The sequence below is a fragment of the Porites lutea genome, chromosome 7, assembly GCF_958299795.1.
Source record: "Porites lutea chromosome 7, jaPorLute2.1, whole genome shotgun sequence".
In the NCBI taxonomy this organism is placed as follows: Eukaryota; Metazoa; Cnidaria; class Anthozoa; order Scleractinia; family Poritidae; genus Porites; species Porites lutea.
In genome coordinates, this window is record NC_133207.1 from 4,626,862 (window position 1) to 4,651,285 (window position 24,424).

The window sequence follows — 24,424 nt, forward strand, 5'->3', positions numbered from 1 at the left end:
CCACCTCGTCAAATACTGCATACAGTCTCTCGAGGATTGGAATTTTAAATGGTTTTACTGTGTCCCCACGAAGACGGACAGGAGCAGCGTTTGTCCTTGGCAAGTATCGCGTTTCTATGCCTCAGGCAAGGCCATGATCCTTCAGCAGGTACCCCTTCTGCCCTCGATAAAACTTAATCAACACTCCGGAGCTGTTTTTGACTACAGTTTTCTCTTCCTGTTGGCTTCTCCCTTCGTGGACTCGTCACGCATTGGAACGGCGACATTCAGTAAACAAGGCTAAGCAAATGGCGACGACAAGCTTTCGCATGTCGGCTCTTTTAACACGAAGAACTTTTTTAGTGAAGGTCAAAACAATTTAGTGAACTCGGAGAATAATGAAAATTTATCTAACTATTAACTGTGAAAACAAAAACCTTCACTTTGAAGTATTTCGCTTAACTTTAGCGTATTTCTGACGATTGTTCAACTATACTTTGCTTGACACCGGTCTCTGCAATGGTTTCAATTAAAATTTCGCGCGGGAAATTTCCCCGGCCGGGACCGGATACGAGTGCATTGCGCATGCTCGTGCGTTTGACCGCGGTTAACACCTAGCCTCCTCCGCCCGTTCTCTCCCCATTCTCCCACTCGTTCTCTAAAACAGGACCGTAAATCACCCTGCCTATCGTGCTGCTCCTCCTGAACTTCGTGATGAAATCTCGTCTCCGGGGCAATTTTGCTCCCGTTTTGCTCGGTTTAGCCATCTATTCGCCACTTTAGAAACGAGAGAGGTGGGTTATATATGTCTTTGTAGTAAGGAGCAAGTCATGTCACTTGCTGTCAGTATCTCACTTGTGTGTGTTAGTGTGTTAAAGCAGGTTTTGAAATGGTCTCTGTCACTTGTTGCCATTTCATTTGTCTTAGTAGCTGTTTCAAGACCATGTCACTTGTCAGAATGTATCATTACCCTAACAGCGCCTCTCTAAGGAAAATTAAATAAAATCTAATGTAACAGTTAGTCCTACAGATTACACTTTGCTGTGCTTTAATATAAGACCCTTTATAGTCATCCGTGCTTCATAATAATAATAATAATAATAATATTAATAATAATAATGATAATAATAATAATAATAATAATAATAATAATAACATGTTTAAACAGGATGACCATTTCAGAATAAAAACTGAACTGCTATCAATAAGGGTCCTGTAACAGCATATTCAATATAAACGTTGAAGATGTGTATATAATTTGGGCTCCAGTTCATGGAAAAACATAATTATGTGAAGTGATATTCTAATATTACAAAAAGCAGACAGTGGCTTAAGAATTTCCTTAAGACGTATTGTGAATGACCCAAGGGGAACTGCCATTATAAAAATGAAGGGATGCTCATCATCTCTCTTGGGGATGTAAATGGCAGATTTTCGTCTCACTCAGGGTGATTGGAACGGAAAGTCACTGTATTTGCCCATTTAGGTGTCTCTTAGGGCTGTGCAAAAAGAAATCTACAAAAATGCTGTGATGTTTGTTTTAGTATGGTCTTCTCTAGGGTTCAGTTTAAGCTTAAGCCACACCCACATTGGTCTCCCTTGGGGATTTAATTTTAATTTTCTGACAAGCATCCCCATCACTTTCATATGGGAGACCCACCCTGGGTGAATGACCCCCTGAAAACAAAGAAAGTTTGGAAAATGATCCCCCACTTCAGTACATCAGTGATGTATGACCAAGAAAGAACAGCACAACCAGCCAGCCCACTCCCCCCATATTGACAAACACTGAGACAAGTTTATCTGAACATCTTTTTAATGCTAATAGTTACAACAGCATAATAACATTGTCATTGTATATGGCAAAAATATTTTTGGATTTTAAATACTTTTGCATTAAATGTCCAAGCAAAAATGACTGCCTGGTGAATAAATTAGGTATTTTAAATAAGATTTTTAATCCTCCCAAGTCAATAAAACCTTTCCTTTTTAAAAAGCGTTTTATTTGTGGCAGGTGATAGAAAACCTTAAGAAACAAAATGTTCATCAACCCCACATCTCCTTGAGTGAGAAAAAAAAAGTAAAAAATAAAATAAAGACAGAGACAATTGTGTTTCTGTCTGAAATTAGGACTACTTTTCACCTGTACATGGAAGTGTAGCTAAGAATGATCACACTTTAGGATCTAACACAAAAGGCACACTGACAGTGCTGCTGGAGAGGAAGAAAATTAGTTGTGGTCATGTATTCCTAACCTTGCTTATGTTGTGGGTAAATTTTTTATTTTTGGTTCAAATTTTACTCTCCTCTATTTGAAACTAATTATAATACACTACCATACCTAACGTTAGTAAAAAAACAAATGAAATTTGAACCATTGGTAAAATTAAACCACAAAGGAAAACTCGGATGACATACCATAACTTTTTTTGGCAATTCCATGGAGACATGAGGTTGATGGGAAAAGCCCAACCACAGAGAACCATTAACAAGAGGCTAATTACTTAGGAAAAAGTAAATTCTAAGAACGGTAGAAAATTTTTTGGCTTCACTTTGGTGTTACAACTGCTAATGATGCTCTAAACAAAGTTGATCAAGAACAGGACAGAAATAGAACAACAAAGCGAGCAATACCGAGAGTAACGTTTACCTTTCACCGAGGTAAAACCATTTTGAATAATGTGCTTTTCAACTGTAGTAACTTAATTAACACTAGATAAGTCCTAATCGCACAAACTATGTGTAAGAATGTTTTTCAATTTTTACAGTTCTTTACAAAATATCTTTAGCCTAACATTTGCCTGTGTATAAAATCATCCCATTGGCAGGATTTATGTTGTACACAATATTATTCTTTCAATATTATATGATTATCTGAAACCCTCTCACTTTCTTTCAAAAATATTCTCCTCTTAAACATTGTATAATTATCAATTTATATCGCATAAAATAACGAATCCTTTTTGGCTTTCAGAAAGTTCCTCAAAATTCAATCTTCAACATTAAAATATATTCATGAATCCAAAACTTCACAACAACTATTAACGGTACCAATTTATCCTCAAACGTGGCCGTGACTAAGGCAAAATAATTCGGTATAAGAAAATATGTATTATTTGCGCAAACGTTTCCAAAATATAGATTTTGCAAAGACTAACTATGCATTATTTATTGAGAAAAACAACTGTCCAAGCTATAAGTATCTATTTGCAAAGAAAGAATCGTTCATCAGGCTATGAATGCTTTTTAAAGAAAATCATAATACAAGATGAGTAATGAGTTCGAAGCGACGGACAGTTCCCATTATGTTATTTTTTCTAGAAAGTGCTCTCATTTCTTGATCTTGCCCTTACAATAGTATAACTCAGTCACTTATGGCCACATTTCATCTGACTTCAATATTAAGTTTTTTGGATAGCTCTGTGATCCAACTCCTGTGGTGCTACATTTCAGCTGTCACTATTCGTTTTTGAAATGCGGAGTGAAATTTGGGGAAGTTTAAGGGAGACTAAAGACCAGGCCTTTGCGATCAGAATCGGGTGAAAACTGCGATTCGCTAATCGTTACCTTTGGCCAATTAAAACTATCTTCAGTTACTAACTTGATCCCTGGAATCCCATTGTTCAAATGTCCCTGTAGCTTCTGAAGAGGCATATTCTGTTTCAAGCGGTTGCAGTATAAATTATCATTGTTTTGTCACCTACGTGACTACTAAACGGTATTTTAATACCAGTTATTTCATTTGTTTCTTAGCCAAATGCGTAGATACCCAAAGCACTTTCTCTAAAGAAAAATTAATATTCTCTGAGAGCTATTTTCAATAACAAAGAACTCCAAAGTCTCTTCAGTTTCATTTAAAACCACTGACAAGCGCGAAGCAATAATAAATTAAGAAATTATACACGAGAATTTAAGACGCACTGTACATAAGTTATCGCTAGAAGCGTATTGATTGAGACCAAGCCACGATCTTCCATTTTTAAAAAATACCCAAAAGGGAAAACAAACAGTTCCAAATAAGGACTAAGCTACTTTGAACTGAGAATCCACATTCTCGGAGACACGGGGGCGGGATATTTACGGGCTTGATCGCTAAAGGCAAAGTTAACGACAAGAACGAACCGTCACTTCTGATTGAGTTGAAAACATCTTCTGGCCAAAAAGAACTGGAGAATTCAAAAGCTTTTGGAACTGACTCGATGGGGAGTAACTTTCCAGGGGCTCTCTCGTTTTTCTTGTAACCTTTTTCTGCCATGATTTGACCCGTAAATATTCCTTTCAGATTAACTGCCCTTATAAAGTCTTCGAGAATGGGGAATCCATAAACAATGTACGCATGCATGTTATCAGCCAAAATGCACTCTAAGTAAAGCTTTTCACTGTTTTAAACACTGTCAGTGGTTTAGAGATCACAATTCTATAATCCAGAGTACTGTTTGATCCTTTTGGACAAAGAGAAATGAAAAATCGTGACTGCAAAAATTCCTGAAAACATTAAAAAACGCACAACTAACAAATTGAAGAAGAGAGTACACTACACGAACGCTCTCATTATTTCCTCTTTTACCATTTCTTGAGTGATGTATCCAATAAATAAAAGGAGATACACACGTAGAAGGCCACGTACACGAGGAATAGACAACGACGACAAAAATGCTTTCTCACTACTCTTGAGAATGACGTAAGAAATTAGCGGACGGAAAGCAGCGCTACACGTACTCTGCACATATTCTTTCTTCTTTTGTCCATTTCATTGAACGAAATAGTTTTTGGAGGGCTACGACTGTCCCACAATCTCTGTGGCCCCATTCTTCTAGCATTGTTTGTGTGGCATTCTGTTGCACTAGCGCAAAGTTGCCTATTTGCGTATTGTTAAAATCAAGACGACCTCCAAGCTCTTTCCATCTACCCCCAGGGTTGAGAAGTTTGGCAAGGTCGCTGATGAGCGTATATGGTGCATCGCGGAGCATTTTTTCTGCAAACAACAAATAGAAAGTTTCTTAACGTTACATTGATCCACAGCCGTGCTTATCGCTACTCTAACCTTATCTGCTCCAGTCCTGGACCTTTCTGTGTCATCCGACACCAAGCTCTCGGTGGAGACCTTAGTGTCACGCGACAAAGGGCCAAGACTTGGCTACCCCATATCAAGCACATTCAAGTAAATCGATGCTAGTGTGCACCAAGACAAAACCACTTTAAACGTTTACCTAACTGCGCTCTTGGAGTAGCAGGCTTGAAGAATGGTAACTACCAGCGTTAATATGGTTTTTCCAGATATTTTTGTTAAAATTAAATTGATTAGTTCCATGGTTTGACGGATGGAAGGAAAAAAGGTTACAGTTAAAAACAAGGTTAAAATATTAGTGTCGGTGGAGACTTGGTGCCCAGGGGATGGAATCATTTAAAGCAGTTTTTAACGGCCATTGTCCACACAAAGACCGCACGATTCGTACCTGCTAAAGTATTTGTTTGGTAACACGAAGAATCGAACAGACAGGAGTTCTGCTGTAATCATCGTAGGCTCTACTGGACCGTCGCCCTAGCGTTCTGATGAGATGACCGGAAACGCCCCGTGAAGCTGCAGTTTCAGCTGCCCCAATCCGAAAGCTGTATCCTGAGTGAGCACTTGAAAACCCAGCTGAGTCAAGGATGGACTTCAATGTCGACGACAACGTTTGCCGTGTTAATGGTGTGCCATCGAGATGTAGGAACAGGGGCCCTGAAGTCGATCCACGAGCCTCTAAGTAGCTGATTATAGCCTCAAGTGGACACATGCAAGTATCACCTCTACCAACGTAAACATCGCATTCCTTACGAAAAGGCTCCATCTTAGGGCGCTTTATGTGCACTTTTAGGAAAGAAGAATTGACCTCTGAATCGGCTTCAATGTCTCTGATGGTCATATGAGTCTCTGCATTAAAGGATGATCCGTTAACGGTGAATTCGCCTGTCCTTACAAAACCAAAGAAACCAAGGCAGCATGCCGCCCACAACATAACATTGTCCTGGAAAGTAAAATCCAAAGACTGGTGGATTATCCTCATTAGATCAATCGTAACGGGAAGACGCCTTGGACTGGACGAACCCTCCACTTGCTTAATTCCTTTAATAAGATATTCCAACTGATGGCAGTTGAGCAGAGGATCACATAAACCATTGTCCATATGGAGTGAACGCACGGCAGACAAGTGTAATTTAATGGAGGAATACGGATTCATATTGTCGACCAGCCTTGTACAAAAATGCATCAGAGTCCGTTCGTCTGCTGGGAGCGGGGAGCCATTGGGAGTCGTCCTACCCTCAGCCTTGCAAAACGCGATATATCTGCGTTGAGCGGATTGATAACTTCGACGAGTTGATGTGGGTATCCCATCAAAAAGGGAACAAAGGCATCGATTTGTTGGACTACCTGCATCTTGCCGATGAGGTTGGGAACAATCACTTTCGTCTGTCGGTCTGCTTGGGGGGCCAGTTTCCCCAGGCCCTGAAATTGAAGGGAGAGGGAGTCAGCTACCATCGACTGTACAATTGGATAAAAGACAAGGAGTGGGTTATGCAGTATAGCCATTAAGTTAGGTCCTTGGAGACGCCATAATCACCTCATTGCAATAGGACAACAACTTGACCTTACCCAACACAGAGAGACTTCCTAAATGGGCAGCCACAACCTCGGCCAGCCAAAAGCAGTAATGAGGGTAAATTTGAAGTTGGGGTGCCAGCTTTATTACGTTGAGGCACGGAAAAAGCCCCAGCCGTTTTCAGTGTGTAGATGAAGAGAAGATGTTTCAGCCCCAGCAAACCGTTTAGACTATAAAATTGGGTAGAAGGACATCCAAAGAAAACGTGTGTGCTCCACGCGTGGACGTTGGCCACAGCTGAAGTGCAAAAAAACCAGAGGTGTAATGTACCATAAGGATGCCTCTGGCCTCTTGACAACAAACCAACATTCGAATTCCAAACATTCGTGATCCTTGGATTGGTCAATAACTTGGCAACAACTAGTGAACCTCTGGGAAGGGATTTTGAGGATAAATGCAACTGCCAACTCTTTTCTGTTGACTATTTACGGAAATAAGAAGAAACCAAGTGATTCGAGCATCTTGATTCTGTAATGTCGTGATACTCGTCGCCAGGACTGAAAAGCATACGCCGTATTACCGCTAATGATTATCGAATTTATCTTCAGAGATTCGTGCCCACAGGGGAATCCTGGTTGGATTCAAGAAGAATATTTTGGTGTAGTTTGAAAGTTCTGCAGGACCAGCGACAAGCTTGAAGTGAACGCTGCTCGTGATGCGCGGCTTCTACCAAGCCCTGATGTGGATCATAAGGTTAAGTGTTGTGAACCATGTCTCGACAAGTTAAAAGTCTGACGAACAAGTTGTGCCACGCAATGCCATCTTGAAGTGGTCCCAACCTCATTTAGAAAGCTAGTTTGATAATGTCACCAAAGTGATAAGTGTACAGGAGTACAAATATTGTTCCAGTGATTTCCATGGCCCTCATGTAGCTGCACAGTTCCATTCGGTTTTGTTTACCAGCTACTAGGAAGTACTGTTTATGCCAATAACCTAGAAACGATGATTCTAGAAGGAATAAAGGCAAAACAGGACCGGCCTGGGCACAAAAGCTAGTGAAAGAAACTGCGGAAGGTACACTTTGTCATGGGTTGCTGGTTTTCCTAACAGGGCCAAACAGGTTCAAATCGTCAAAACATGAATAAACCAGTGAAAGGCAAGGTCTTCGGATGATTTTGAGTTGAGAGGTAGGTGCTGACTTTGCTATTTAGCTAATGACCACCTAGTACTGTTTGCAAATCCTGAATTCGTTGTTTTTTGTTGGTACGACAATCGAGTTTGAAGCTCTTCCAGCTGGCATTACGGTGCATCAAATGAGAGAAATCTTTCCTTTCACGTCAGGAAGTACCACAGGCAGATCTCTTCTTGAGCGCGACCCTGGAAGGTACAGCAATTTTTTCAGTTTCCCAGGAACACTTGTCAGCGATAAGGAAATCAGCATTTGCAGATGATTCGAACACATTCGATTCTTCAAAACTGTTTGCATCGCTGGATATAACGGCTTCTGCTATGTAAAGAGACATTCCATGAGCCCGAAGACGAGGCTTTGGCTGATAGTGTGGATGATGAAGGCCAAGACGAACCACAAGAGTAAGCAGGTACTTGAAGGCGCCAAATAAATAAAAGGTACAACACTGCCACAAGTCTCTCCAAACGTGCAGGACCCCACTTCCAAAGGTACAACAGAGCAAAAACAGAATTCCAAGTCTAAACAGTCAAACCTTAAATTACGTTATGGTTAGTACAGATAGCGTGGTTTTACTTAGCATTGCATAAAGAATTAGTATCTGAAGAAACGGTGACATTTCAGCTGCATAAGTAAAGGAATGAAACGGATACTTGTCCCGCTGACTGGTCACTACTGGGTTCTGGCGTCATATTTGATGTGGGAGTTTAAAACGGCAAAACTACAGTGAACGTTCTGGATTCGCATTTTTGAAAACATAAAACCCCGTTCCGCAAAACCGCCCTCCCGCTGCCTCGTGTGCAGTTTCAACTGGGACATCGTGACAAGGGCAGCTAGAGAGACTGGAAAATTTAATTCTTTTAAAACCCTTTAGATATGTCCGACAACATAATGTTACTTTTGCTACACAAAAATATGGCGTCGGAAAACAGAAGAATGTTTCGAGACAAATGGGTAAACAAGGGGATAATGAACTGAGGTTAGAGCATAGCACCCCAAAATGCTTACGATGGGCTAGCTCTCGAGACGTCAGGTTTAGAATGTCTTTCGCTATTATATGTTGTGGTTAAAATTTTGGGGGGTTTGAAATATTCGAAACCAGTTTCTATTTATTTTCTACTTAACTGGGTTGGAAAATTTCAAACCAAAATTTTTGAACCACAACATTTACTTCCTTGTAGCTAACTTACATAGCCTAAACCGTGAGTCAGCTCAACTCAAGCGAACGGGAAACACGCAGCCTGACTGTAAAGGAAAAGAGTCTGCAAACCGAACGACTGACTTCAGCTATGACCAGATTTAAGGCTGAAGAGCAAGACGTATGCAAGATGACCAATGCTAGAAGTGTCAACCTCGCATATTAACTACTAAATGCCCTTTAAACAGTCAAAAGGCATTACATTACATTGCAGGTTTCAACAGGAAATCTACGCGACATAGAAAAATATGCGTGTGAATAAGAAAGATTAGTTTAAAAAAGAAGCGTGTTACATGGTTCCAGCTATTTGGCACCGACTGATATTCCACGCGTCCTTTTCAATCAAAATTTTGTATGTTAAAAAGGTAGAAAGGCGCACCGTGAATGTCGCGTAAATTCCATGCGATACAGGTTACAGCGGTCAAGCGTAAAAACACATGCAAGTTTCTGTTTGTCTACGAATGGGAAGGATACAGATGTACTTCACACATAAAGCTGTTACGAAGACGGGAAAGGAAAACCAACGGCTAAGATCGTGACAACCAATCAGGTAAATATTGACAAGCTCAAAAGACAAATGACGCGTTTTTAAACAATCCACTCCATGCGTCGACAACGACGAAGACTGTCAGACATTAGATTACACTGTGTGACGGTATAGTCAGTTTTGCTTCACGCGGTCAACCTTGGGGAACAGCCAACAAACCGCTTAATAAAGGTTTGACAGACCCTAAAGTTTATCAAGAAAATATAGTTGCTGACAAAGCGAAATATCCATAACTTGTCAAGTTGGACTCAAAGTGTTTCTACCCGTTTTTGTGCCAAAAGAAAGGATGAAAAGTCGACTGAATGTGATGCTCATTGTATCTATTGCACTTGTGTGGTACATCTTGACAAAGTGACCGTTTCATAAGGGTGAAGGCAATAGAAAATAGCTTGTTTGGACCACGGAAAAGGTGACCGTGACCGCCGAATAAAGGTGACCACTCAACACAGGTCAGTGTTTCAGTCATTAAGGGAAATGAATGTCGGCACTTAAGAAAGTGCTCGCTTAAGGCAGATCCGCTGAATACGGGTTTCACTGCATGTAACCCAAGAGGGTTGAGGAGAAAGTGATCACTGGTTGCAAGAAAAAGAAAGCCATGTGCTCCACGAAAAATCCCCTACCCAAAGCGAATGGTTTGGTTGTCTAGGGACAAAAGTCAATAAGGCCACTGGAGTATGCAGGCAGGCAGGCATAAAAATCAATTCCTCAACAAAGACAGCAAGTTCACAATCTTTTTTCCTTGACGTTTAGGAAAAAAAATTAAAGTTCCATTAGAAAAGTAAAGGGCTTTCCTTTTAAATTGCCCAAGAAAGGGCATCTCGTACTTAGTGCGATCTGATAGGAGTCATGCGTTTGACCTTTTAATACCTCGTAGGGTACTCAGATTTTAACCGTTCGCACAATCCTCCAAAGTTTTAAATACGTCATGGAACCTGACCAGCACCAACTGCTTTCTGTTCCCAAGGACAATAAGGATCTAATACAATCGCACTGGTTGGGAATGAGTTGCAGACAGGAAGATCACGTGGTATCCTTGGAATTCCACCAAGCAAATCACCGTCACCGTTTCGTCAATCCACATTAAAATGAGTTCTGCCGTTCGTCAAGGTTAGTTGCTGTGCTCGCATTACAAGGCCTCTTTCTCGCAAGCTATAAGGCACAAACCAAATCCATCCTCCAGGTTGCAGAGAAGACCAGTTCCGATATACCGTTAAAAACTTCATACTATCCTCATTACAGTACGAGATAAATTTTACAATATCAGCAAAGTATTTTCAGAGCAAGCGATGTAGTGGAGAAGAATGTAGTTGGCTGTATTGATCCAAGGGGATTACACTAATCCACGCTTGTGATGAGGCGTTTCCAATTGTTTGACCTCCCTTCTGCCACTTCTCCTCTGGATCAGCGGTATCGGTGAACTCTTCTCTTCCACTCGTTCCTCTCCGCAGAAGTTCAAGAAGTACCGGGTTACATAGTTACCTGTGGCAGGCCATAAAGCCTGACGCCCTACCTGACCACTAAAAAAATACCAGATGTGATTTAGACAAGCTTCAGCCTCCACCACGCAAGGACCAGCGTTTCTTGCTAACCAAAGTAAAATTTGGGCAGCAGCAATTGACCTCAGCCGTTACGGTGTTCCTCCATATCTTCTCACTTCTTGAACCTGTTACTTCGGGTACTTCATTCGTTTTGTTTCCTACAGGTGAAACTGGTAAAATCAACCTCTGTGACTCAGAGAACTTGACAGAGGTAGTCATTGCCGAGCAAGCTGGAACCGAACCGATTTGGATGTTGTGGTCCAGCTCTCGGATTCCTTGTGTAAAAAGATAGGAAGATGAAAACAGATGCTAAATTGGAGAAGAGCATGGACAGGATGAGTATGGACCGTGAAAAAGATGGGTCGGAATGGTTGTCTCAAAAGTACGAAAAGAGACAAAGCAAAGAGGATACAGTGTAGAATGATGCTACAATGACGATTTCTAGGCGTTGTGGATGCCCTTTGTTTGAAGCCTTATGGAAGCCTACAATATTCACACACGAGCTACACATGAGCTTCACGTTTCACCGCTGTAAAAATTCCATCAAGAGTATGAGAGTTGACAATTAACCAACCTTGACCGGTGCCAATGTGCGGAAGAGATGTGTAAGGGTTCTCTCGAGCGACTTCTGTAGCCGAAGCAGACGGCGTTGGATCCTCCACTCTTTCTGTAGGTTTGATGAAAGACAAATGAAAAGTCAGTGGCGAACGAAGGATAAATAGACGCAAATTCAGCTACCAATTATTTTGGCATGCAAAAGAGATGAAATGATCTCTCTGTATTGTACCATGCCCTTGCTCTTCAGAACAATCCATAATTCTAGGCTTTCTTAGTTGTTTGGCAGTAGCTTGGACAACGTTACAATAAGGTAGGAAAAAGCTGTTGTTATCCTTTTCGTATTTTTGTCAGTAATCCAGGCTATAAGTTTAGACACCCTCACCCCAATGGAATGTCACGTTTCAAGAAATGAAGACAAACTACTAACAAAAGACAAACAAAAAATACGCAGAACAGAAGAGCACTAAATTCAACAAAGTCTGACTTTAGTTTGTCTGAAAACGATTCACTAGTTTTATATTTCATACACTGTTCAGTGTTACTTTTCTGTGAATTTAGGGAAATTGGCGTTGTCGTAAATTCATTAGTTACGACAGATTTAACCGTGTCTGGTAGCGCACAAGGTAAACAGACCACGAAGTTCAGTTTGCCATTTGTTTGCCCCCTCGTTGGAAAATTTCATTAACACCACTGTTGAAAGTCTCACCTTTGTCATTATCCTTTGTGGACTTTCTAGATTTCCTCCGTATGAAGAACATCAGAGAAAGTGTTACTATAAGAACCAGGAAGGCAAAACCACTCACAACACCGAGAGCTATCACTAGATCCATTTCACTCCCTGTGGTTACCATCTCCGTGGATTTTAATGAGGAGGATCCGTCAAACGCTAAAACAAAACAACACAATTGTTGCAAAAGAATGTACAATCAACTCTCTCTACCCTTAAAAGGACTGTGTCACAACTGTCTGGTTCATTTTTTGGTTAATATTACCAATTGCGCTTTCTTGAGGGTCTGAGTGGGGTTTAGTGTTTAGTGTTATTTGCCCATGATTTTTAAATTGGCCAATTTTTTAATGTTTACTGTTTCCGAAGAAAATACAGTGAAGTGTTTGGAGGGTCCTCCGGACATCTTCTGCAATGGTCGGACTTCTTCGTTAGTCTTTGGAAATTTTCGACAGTCTTCGGGGATGGTCGGTAGCCTTCGGAAATCTTCTGAAATAATCCGGAATTGTCGTAACTCCTTGACATATTAAACGAAATAATATTGGCCTTTTTGGAGTCGCTTTTGCTTGTTCTAGAAAAAAATTACTGTTTCAAATAATTTTTTACTGTTAGTTTTAAAATGCCTAAAATTTAACTGTTTCATGTTACAAAGCCAAAAAATTAAGTGTTCAGTGTTATCGAGGTACCCCCATCCAGATCCCCTTTCTTATGCGCTTTTGAGCGTAATGTTAAGGAAGAATTTACTTGTAAACGACAGAATCACAGCTTCATTTCCAACAAATATACCTCCCAAGCATTGTAACAAACGTTACAAACAACAAAAATGAACTTTGAGAAACTGTTACAGGCTAACAAGTTTTCAAAAACCCACAATTCCAATCCGTTTTAATCTTCTTTTAGTTTGTCCATCCATGCCTACTTTTATATTTGCCGTGCTATGTGTATCTTCTTTTAATATTTTGAGCGATTATTTTTAAGTTTTCCTCACTTTGGTGGCGGTTCTTACTGTTAGAATTTTGATAAATGTCGTGACACAGCTCCTTAAGTCCAAAGATTGCCCAACATCATGCAGTCGTTGATGAGAAAGTTCGTTCTAACAATATCACTACATAGTCAAAAGAATAGGTTACGAGAATTGACAAGTACGTGGATGCTAAGTCTAAAGGACCAACACTTGTTATGGTTAACAACTCTGCACGTGTATAATGCCTTTCAGTACACATCTTTGACGTCCACTACACGACTACCACGTTTTATTGAGGACGTAAACATGTGAGGACGAATTTTCCTTTCTCTTCCTGAAGATGGATTAAATGTTCAAGTCAGGAAAAAGTGCCTTCATTTGACAAATTGAGCGGTCCAAATAGACGCGATTAAGTTTGAAAGGACGTAAATTCGTTTTACTGGCGACGTTTTACACGGTCGTCGTCGTTGCTTAAGCTTCCTAATAGCTGGGCCTATCGTCTACATGGAATTCTTCTCAATTAACATGTGACAGACTCTATGTCTTAGAGGAAAGACAACAAAGGTTGCACTTACTTTTTGATGATGTATTAGTTGAAAGCGGTATTGGCGATTGTGTGCTGTTTTTATTTTTTAATCTTGGTTTCGATCCTCCTCTTTGCCTCGACCCAGACGACCTTCCACGGTTGTCGATTTTCCAATTATTCTTAGATTTATTCTGCTCTGTGTCCTTCAGACAAATGGTGTCGTTTTTTCTAGAACATCTTCTCTGTTCAAAATAGCCATCTGGACAAATCGAGCAATTCCTGCACGAGTTAAAGTCCTTCTTGTCAGAGTAAGTCTTACCCTGAAATAAGAATGAAACTGATGAAGAAATATGATCATCCTAGAGCAGCGATGGTTAAGAGTGCTTTTGGAAGCACATTCGTAATAATAATAATAATAGTAATAATAATATGTTGGTGAGCTTGGTACAGTTAAGAGAATGGTAGAAAACACCAAGAAAGTATCAGAGAGAGCTACTGTGACAGAGACCCAAGAGATCTGCATGCTGGGATCTCCTTAGGAAGGTGCTTAGTGTATGAACAGAAAATGATTGACTTGAGTGACTGATGCTCCAGGTGCATGGTTTGCACCCGGGTGATGCAGAAAAAGAACACCAGCAAAGACTGTGACAGAATAGATAATAATAATAATAATAATAATAATAATAATAATAATAATAATAATAATAATAATAATAATAATAATAATAATAATTATAATAATAATCATCATCATCATCATCTTCCTTGACCCTTTAAGGCCCAATATGCACTTACAAATTCTCCAGTCTGTGCTTGATACATTTCCTTAAGGAATAAGTTGGATTTGTTAAGAGATTAATTCTCATAATCGTTTCTGTTGATGGTGTACTGATGTTGTTGTTTTTGTTGGGAAAAAATGGATATGACCACTTTGGGTACTTAAAGGGTTAATCAGTTGAACTTGAAGATAAAGAGGTCCTAAAACAGAAGCTTTAGTCTATCTAAAGCTTTATCAATATAGTTGACTCCCGATAACTCGAACCCTCGCTAACTCGAACCTCGCGCTAACTCGAACCAAAGTCGATTTCCCCTGGATTTCCCTCTTACATTTACTGTAATTTTACCCTCGGTAACTCGAACCCTCGTTTACTCAAACCTTAGCTTCCGCTAACTCAAAGCAATTTTTGTTTCCCTTCAGCTCATTTCTATACAATTTTACCCTCGATAACTCGAACAATGTTATAAGCGCGTGACAAGTCGGGAAAAAAACCGTGTACTGAAGTCCGAAACGTTGAATTTATTTCAAAACAACCGAGTAAATCTTTGTCTTTCCTTTTTGTTCACTCCAGTTCAAATTCAGTGTCCATCCCCGTATACTTTGTTACTTAATTGCCTTTCTTTCCCATCCATTTGCTTATTTCCTTACTTCCGGTTACTTGCTTCAAACTCCCGATAACTCGAATTTGTTTTTGATTTCCCTTGAGGGTTCGAATTATTGGGAGTCGACTGTATATCCTCTCCCCATATAGGGCTTTTTGGGAAGAATGAACCTGTCCAATAGTTCAAAGGGAACATAATTATCTTAAGAATCCCAACTGGCAGGAGGCGAACAAGTTGGCTATTTTACAAGCGTGGCCGAGGATTTGAACTCGGGACTACCGAGGACAAATCCCGTTACCGGTCAGGGCAGGACTTGAACTCGGGCCTCCGGATTACAGGTCCAGGGGCCCGTTTCACGAAAGTGCCGTTATCTTTTCGGGCCCGAAATCAAATATTCAAATCGAAATAAAAAGAATAAGAGCGCGGGTCCTGGCTGGCAAACAACTTCATTTTGTTTCGTTAACTGATAGTTTTATCATTTTAGATGCAAAACTACTGAAACCTCGATCTTTAATGGAAACCGAGACAGCTTACCGGGCCCGTTAATTATCGGGACTTTCGAGAAATGGGCCCCAGCGCCCTAACCGCTCGACCACGCTGCCTCCTATAAAAACACAGAATGAATAATACGTCTCCTCCTTACGTGTTCACAATGTTCACAGACGGTATTACTGTCAGATGTGCAGTTTTTGACCATTCCATGTCCTCTCTTGCAGCGATCACATTTTAAACAGAAAAGGGCGTCATCCCAGTAGAAGCCCGGCTCGCACGCACATTTCGTATTCGAAGTAGAGTTGCAGACGCGAGTTACAAGGTTGTGCCTTCCCTTACACTCATCACATTTCCAGCACTTTGTGCTATTTACAGAGTCTGAATACTCGTTCTCTGGGCATGGCGTACAGCCAACGCTTGAAATAAAACTTCCTTTGGGGCAATTAACTGCAAATATACTCTGTAGAACAAAACAGAAAAAATGAAAAGTTGATTAATACAATATACACCAGCGTATAAGAACCTACACCTTTTCAAGGCCTGGCCAAAACGAGTCTTCTATTTTGGGGTAGTTATTGGCAATTTAGGCTAAGTAGGTCCATAATCAGGTTCATAATTTCTCTCAACGAGGTATAATTGTTGACTACAAGAAATATAAAGAAAATTGAGATTGGTCCTAAATATACAGTACTTATTGTAACCTCATTGATGCAAAGTACATGAAGGGAATTACAATCTGAACTTTTTATAAACATGTTTTCGTTGTAGGAATTACCAGTAATGCTTCTATTTGTAATGACAGTTTATTGCAGTATTTTCTTGTAATATCACTTGGCAATCTCGAAGTCAAACTCCTTGGCTAAAACGTTTATCATAATTTACCTGTTACCCACATATAAGAACCTGCTTGATTTTTTGGGGACCACTATGAAAAATATAACCACACAACGCTTGAGGATTTGCAAAGGGAGATGATCTCAGACGATTATGGTACACTAAGTCAACTGGAACTTTAGATATATAACGTAAATAGGACAGTTAATGCTGTCCTTCCATTCGAGACATTTTCTAAAATATTCATTCGCTGCATGCCTTGGTCCGAGTTCCTTGACGGAGATAGAACCGAGATAGAACCAGAAAACATTCGACTTTGAACACTAACAGCGTTAACAACATGGTGTCAGTTATAAAGTCTCATTTTTTTCAGCGGTTATCGGAAAGATGGCTGTAATATCAACCAAGCATTGAACGCGTCTTCATTGTAGCTGAAGTTAGCTTTCCTCTGTCGTCAGTCATTTAGCCTGCGAAAAGCGCTAGCTCTCCTTGCTCTTCGCCGAGTTTCTCCAGGCGAAACGTCCCTAGCAGGCGAGGAGCGTGGCTGTTTTCGTAGGTCATAAATCATTCGATTTAAATGGCTTTTTGCTTTTGCGGGGTGTAAAAAAAAAAGAAAGAAATGAAATTTTCAGTGAAATTTCTGTTTACGAATTTTAACTTTGTCCGTACTTTGTACAGAAAGTTACATTAGCGTGGACTTTGGCTAGAAATTTCCGCTGAAAAACCCGATAAACAAATGTCGTATCAAATGGTGGGCTTAACACGACAAGGTATGCATTCATCCTGGCCATTATTGGATTTCAAAGAGACGCTGAGCTTGCAAAATATTTGAGATCATGAAATTGAACTTAAAATTACGCCAAGCAGAAATTGTGTTACTTATTTATCAGTCAAAAGACAAGGAAATTCAACGAAGTCATGTTTTTTTTTTAAGTCAGTATACTGAACTGATTGCCAAATAGGTCTTGTACTTTCATTTTACAGTTAGAATTAGGCGAAAGGAACGAAGGATTCCGAACAGAAAATAAATAAACATTTTTCTTATTCCAGTAAAACAAGTTCCTAATTGTCTCTTTTTGCCGTAAGATGACAACAAAGGGCAGCCACTTTTTGCGTGCGGCCTAAGGGTGTTTTACTTGATCCAACATGTCAATGTCCCTTGTATCCATGTTAGCTTATAAACACGACGCAAGAAATTCAGCAATTGAAAATAATGCGGTTAGAAAATGTATCTCATTCGATTCTCGTAAATTTTATCTGCAAGTCGAAAAACTTATGAGATTCGGTGACAGAACTGCTGAAAAACCATGCCACTTCACAAAATGTGAGATGATAAATCCCAAAAAAGTGAGAAAGGGAAAGTTTCCTCTCGAACAAGATACGTGAGCAAAGATAAAAGTTAAGCTATGCCCATCAGCTCTACGTGATGCTCTCGTGGGGGGAAGTGCTAAAGTACAAACCTTTTCTTGGGCTTTGACGCCATTAAAATATGACCACAACTGTCCTCCGCATAGTAAAATAGCAATTACGTTGAGAAAACCGAGCGAAGCAGGACACATCCTGGTGTTTCGTTTGGAAGTTTAAACAACGACGATCATGAGATGAAAACATAAAACGTAGTGACATAACCTTTCGCCCGGGGCTTAATGTCAATCATATTTTTTTCTATTTCTGTGTGCTGTTTTTGACTTTTCGAACGGGACACTCGTCAGAACTTTGCATGCCCAGGCAGGAACCTAAAGCGATTGCCAAGGTTCGATTACTGATTTGGTTATCAAGACAATCTGGGTCCAACAAAGGGTTTTTAACAACGGAAGTGTCACATGTAAAATAATTATGGTAACATCGTCTTTTTATAGAAGTGGGAAGAAACACGTTTGCTAAAACCATTATTTCCTGCTGCTTCCAATACATCACTTCTTGTGTTAACACTAATCCATTAAATAAGGAAACCAAAAGTGACCTATTATCGTAATGTTTACAACAAGAGGAATTTTCTGAGTCGCATGCTGTCAAACGCCGGGTTGTTGTTTAATCAGCTATTGTCTACGTGATCCTGCTTAACTGAAAAAAGGAAACAGCCGAAAAATAAAATAATAAAAAATTAAATTAAAATGCTCATTGAGCTTTCTCTGAGGGAAATGTATTACCGACAGCACGACGCGAACAAAGTCAGTTATTACAAGTAAGCATTTCTTGTTCTGTACGAACGTTTATAGAAATGGGTAATCACAGAGCCCAAAGAAAACGACTAGATTAACAAACTTTTAGCCTGTTTCAGGAAGTAGGGACGAGCATAAATAAATAAATAATTCCGTTATTTACCCTCGGCAGTATTTATAGCACTAAAGCCAGTGGGGCCGAGGAAATGCCTAAATCAAACTTAACAGGGTTAAGAATTCCAACTGGCTATTTTCAAGCGTGGCCGAGGATCTGAACTCGGGACTACCGTGAACAAATCCAGCTAGCGGTTAGAGCGGGGCTTGAACTCGGGGCTTTGGCTTCCGAATTGCAAGTCAAACGCTCTAACCACCCGGCCACGCTGCCTCCTCCTACACAAAGCACAAAGAAATAACCTGCGAAAACAGCCATCCCTTCTCGTTTCTAGGGTTCCTAGCGACGAGTTCATTATATACCGAGCGTCGTGAATCAGGTGGAAGGAATGAAAGTATTTTTCAGAGCTAATATCAGGAAGACAACAGAGAAGGGTAGCCCTCAAGAGAAGAAGAAGAAAGGATAGAAAACGAGTTAGATTCCTCTCCTGACAGCAGTTGCAGCTCGTCAAAATTCTCCTGGTGCCATTCAAACGCAAGAAGACACAATTCGTCGATATTGTAGATGTCCTGGAGAACCGTCATAATACCATACCACTGAAGAACAGAAAATCACTGCAGAAAAAGAGACCAATCCCTTGAAATGTAAGTAAAGCAGTAAGTGAACTGAGATCGTTCCTAGTCATAGTCCAATATTATCATTCTTTCCTGACGAGGGATGACCATTACGCTGGCAACCCTGTGTAAGCTTTGCAAAAGGGTTTCCAGTGTTTGGAAACAGGAATACCAGAAAGCTTTCGAAGCTTTTAAGGAAGGCCTTTCAAATAATTCAAGATGCACACCAGTCACGGATCAACAGCCCTTGCTAACATTAATTGGCGCGAGGGAAGACGAATGTCTTCAGTTATCACAGGGTACTTTATTAGCAGCTACTCTCGTATTTGCCCAACACGGATAGCCAAAACAAGTGGTATCGGTTAATGGACATGAATTATGGACTAAAGCACACCATAATTTCATCCTATAATCTCCCTCGATCAAATAAGGCAGCTGAACAGTCGGTCTGGTCAGAAAGGTGAACAACACACTGGTGGAAAAAGCATACAGAAGGCAACAGGCCCAGACCAATGGGATATCGCCCAACACCACAGGGGCAACGCTGGCTGAAACGTCGCCCTCATTCTCGCAGACGACGGTTGAAACTTACCGTAGCCCAAGTGATCAAGAGCACAGAGAAAACAGAAGGAATACAAGGATTTGAAGACACAGACGGATTGGCACTTTCCAGAAAATTACACACAGCTGGGTTATGGACAACAGCACTATTGAGAGATGGATCTTGGACGGTCAGGTTAAGGTGTGTGGGACTTGAAAACTAGATATGTTTATGTCATGTAGATCAGTAAATAAGGCCTCATGATAAACGGTTAAATGAGGTATTGAGACACCATTATCAAAATATAAGAACCAAAAGTCAGGGCTGATGATGAGGAATCGGAGCCTAGGTCTGGCCAAGAGTCTGCAAACGTGCCAATTGTTTTGAGGCGATCAATGAAGAATAGAAAACCGATTGACCGACTTAATTGGAGTTGCAGGTTTGTTGTCTGTACTGTTTCAATCTCATTTATGGGGAAAGCAGTGTGATAAATTGAGTACCCTCTAAGGAAATTGTCATTACCCACAATGCTTAGAGGAATGAAGTTGTTGTTGAAATCCACCATGATGCTTCTTTCAGGGTGTCTTGCCTCCTGCACTTCGATTAGTTCCTTACAAAATGAAACCACGCTTGGGGCCATTCGATTGAAAGACCGGATGTAAACCTCTTTCTGTGTTGAATTGAAGGCGACTTACTTTCAAGTTTTGGTGAAATACCTGTAGTCGCTACCGCCTTTTAAAGAACGAATCCTACGTTTGTCATTATTACCCTAGTTTATTGTCGACAAACTGACACTAAAAGATCCGAGAGTAGTTACAGTGCCTCACTGAAATGGTCACACCATAAAATTTTGTCCACAGAACAAGAAAGAACTTACAATATAAGAGTAGGACAAAAGAAAACTCACTTGACTGGTTACATCAAAGAGTCTGTCAGGCCATGCGAGTAAACAAAAAACAAAGCCGTTATAAATTTACGCTGTCTCAACTAATTTTTGTCATTAATTTCCTTTAGACCAATATGATCAGCAACCACGAAAAGTTTATCTTAGCTTTGTGTTGCTATGAAACTGATTTGATGCAAGATGATTTCTACACGATTTTAAGTCCACAGTAAAGTCCCAAGCCTTATCATTTATTAAATGACAAGTTTTTTCAAGGTTGATCTACCTTCTGGAGTCTGTGTACCCATTCACATGAAACCTCCTAGCTTTATTACTGTGTATGTGTTTGCCAAAGGGTTTGTTGGATAAGGACTGGACGTAACGTTTTTTGTCATATCGTCTTTTAAAAATAGCATCCGGGCCGAATCCGACTCTGATAGTTCCCTGGGTTCCTCTAGGAATGAGTTTCAGACCATGTAATTTTGCCACATGTGAAGTGTTTAACCTACACAGGACGTGTTATGATAAATATTAATAAAATTTTTACTGGTTGCGAGTGTCCCAGAGGTTCAATTTTCTGACATTGCTTGTGCTAGACGATGGGCCGTTGGAAGACCTGGATAGGATCGTATTGGACCATTCTCAGTGACCCTATCTCTTACCTTTTGTCATTTAGTGAGATACAAGAGTAGATCCGATCCGATCTTATCCAGGTTTTGTTAACGCCTAAGACGACGCAGTTCGTGCCCTGTGCGACTGGTCGTAAATCGAAGGCAGCACTGATTACTGATTCACTCGAGCACTACAGAATTAAGTAATGTCAGACACTTTGATATCACTCAGTGATCAAAATTAACAATGTCATTTCTCAACAGGACATCAACTTGTATTTACATATTTCGTTTTGTAGATTTCCGTCAAGTTTTGAAGTACGTCGGTTTCCCGTGTTTATCACTTGATCCTACGCTTTTGGATCTTACGGTCATCTCGACCTGTTTACTTAAAAATAGTCTATGTAATACCTGGCGGCTTGCCCATAGCATTACATTATATAAGCGTTCTACGCCAATTTTAAGGCATAAACTATCATATTAGAATAGCGATACGTGCTTGTGATAGTAATTCTCGTAACATGACGACATATATTCCTATGGGAAAACGAATACCCGCCGTGCGGATCACGAATGTATGATTTCCGGTTGTGAAATTTGTCACTGCAAACACGCAACTTGGAGCGATTTCTTGTCCTTGATTTTAAAAATCGAAGACAAAAAGTAATCTTAAAATCACTGACTGCTTTACTTTAATCTCACAACTGGATGACCGAGAAATTCAAAACTTAAAACTTGTGACTGAGTCTTGCGTAGTCGCTAATTAGTTTTGGGGTCTCAATACTGCCGTAATCGCCATACTTCAAATTCTCATTTAGTGTTGAAATTTCAGTTCCATAATTAAAGATGTTAAGGCCATTGGAATTTCCGCCTCTTCGGGCAATTTGATCCTCAAAAAAAGAACAAGACGTTTTGAACTGTAAATCTGGTCAGACGTCGCTGAAACATAAAAAGAACCATGGCCAATATCTGCAATATTCACTAAATAGCTTTTTATTTCTTCCCAAATAACGGTGAGAACTCGCCGAATTTTTTTTTTAGCATTTGTGGCTGCAATTCCGGTCTAATTGCAATTTTCAATTATATTTCCAAAAGATCAGGGAAGCGATATAAACAAATAATTTTTATGGCATCACTCCTGGCTTGCGCACAGGTGGCGAACAATTTCAACTATGTTGTTCCTTTTGTGTGAATTTTGATACAAAAGTTGAACCTTTTGATCCGGAGCGCTGTCCCACTGTGAGTTCTTCTGTTAGTAAAATTTCTACCGCCTATTTTACAGCCATTGCCCTCATAATGTATTGTGTATTAGGAGTACTGCAGTCACTGTTTGTCTCGAGCGCGGCACGCCAAAACCAGGGCTTGCACGAGTCGCTCAGCGAGCGGTAGTGTTGTAAAGAGCACAATAAAGTAAACATTCTACGGCTTTTGCTTTTCTTTGTGCAGTTTTCACGCAACTGGTGTTTCAAAGAGCAGCAATGAAGCGAATTCAAAGGCTAATTGGAAGTTCTATTATTAAGTTATTGTTCCACAAGCAGACAAGTTTAAACTTATGCAAAGTGGGAGGCGCCTCAAATGGCCGACAGTGCTAGCTGGCAAAATGAACCATTTGCTAGCAGTTTAAGCCTAGTATCTGGAAGAAAACATGAAGAAAACCAAAGAACAATTACGAGGGAATCATCCTTTATGTCTGTATTCACGCGCTATCTTTTCTTTGATCTTATTCCGCCTGACTGATGCGTGCACAATTCATATAGAGCAAATAAAAGCGATTTGTCAAATGAATTTGTCCTCAGGCAAAGTTAAAAGGTCCATTAATTTCTGCTCCGAATAACGGCTTTTGCGTTGTTTTTATCAACAGTTCAATCCTATCGCGCTTTGTATTTCTAAACAAGACAGATATTAAACGAAGCTGAAAACGACAAATGTGTAAATTATCGCTTGTACGTTGATATGTATACACGTTAATGTTTAATCGATGCAAATCGCGAATCAAAACATACCCACCTATCGATCACAAACATTGCGTCTATTCTTTGCAAGGAACTGGACTATCAGCCTTAAATATACCATGATTTCTAAGCGCAAAATTCATAATTTTTATGGCGAGTTGCGGCCCGAAAACAGTATCGGGTTGATACTGTCGTGGTGGTCTCCTGTCCGAGATTATGTTTCAGAGCTTCGGAGCCATGTGCTTTTTTGCGTTCGCACGAAGCTTCTGTTCGAAAACTTACGAACTGAAAAGGTTGATTCACAAGCGAAAAACCGCAGACTCAACCGAACTGAACACGATTAAGATCAGTTCATACACAAATATGGATTTTAAAAACAACTTGTTCGTTTCATTTCGGTCGCAAGTGAAATTAACAACCGATGATGTTTATTACAAACATCAAATTACAGCCATGCACAGGCTTGCACATGAAGCCTATGTTGAAAAAAATGCTCTTGTTTTTAGAAATATTTAATTCTAAATTGCTTCTACAGGCCTTCCCTAAAGTGTGTTAAAGCGATAAGCGAAGGAACAAAGCAAATGGAAGTAAATTATAAGGCAGCGACCACTTCACTAGCCTTTCGTGTTGAAACAGAGGTGACTAAAAACATGAATCTAAAAAGCTCTCCTTCTCACCACAATACATCATAAGAAGCACACAAGATTTATCCTAAAGCTAAAATAAAGCGAAATTGAAACTGTACTCACCGTTACGAAGATACATCCAAAAACTACAGCTCTGACATACATGCACAGCATACTTTTGCCGTCGACACAGTTGAAGAATTTTGCTACCGCTGCAAAATGAAGTTTGAACCCACGTGAACACGGGAATTTTCCCTCGATATTATAACGATGACGTCATTGCATATTTTAAGTGTTGTGTTTTGATTATATTTCGCCAAAAAGGAGGAACCATGGTAATGAGATAATCTTTAAGATTATCTCCATGTTACTACTCAAATCTTAATTAGGTTGTTCTTAAGTAACTTTAAGTGGTA

At 40.1% G+C, this 24,424-nt stretch overlaps 1 protein-coding gene across 4 annotated transcripts in view; it reads right to left on the reverse strand.

Annotated features, from left to right (window-relative positions):
• Window positions 1-1,777: 1,777 nt before the first annotated feature.
• The window catches only part of LOC140943849 (uncharacterized), a 32,829-nt gene continuing 10,182 nt past the window's right edge, over window positions 1,778-24,424 (reverse strand). For 2 of the 4 annotated variants that reach the window (XM_073392964.1, XM_073392963.1), the window contains exons 2-7: window positions 24,132-24,220; window positions 15,825-16,133; window positions 13,851-14,121; window positions 12,294-12,473; window positions 11,604-11,696; window positions 5,436-6,466 (exon numbers count right to left, since the gene is read on the reverse strand). In XM_073392964.1, the coding sequence (XP_073249065.1) occupies window positions 5,439-6,466; window positions 11,604-11,696; window positions 12,294-12,473; window positions 13,851-14,121; window positions 15,825-16,133; window positions 24,132-24,182 (1,932 nt within the window). In that variant the 5' untranslated portion in view covers window positions 24,183-24,220 and the 3' untranslated portion in view covers window positions 5,436-5,438. Of the gene's footprint in view, window positions 4,955-5,435; window positions 6,467-11,603; window positions 11,697-12,293; window positions 12,474-13,850; window positions 14,122-15,824; window positions 16,134-17,967; window positions 18,133-24,131; window positions 24,221-24,424 lie in introns of those variants that run through there. The other 2 variants (XM_073392967.1, XM_073392962.1) reach the window with 2 other exon arrangements.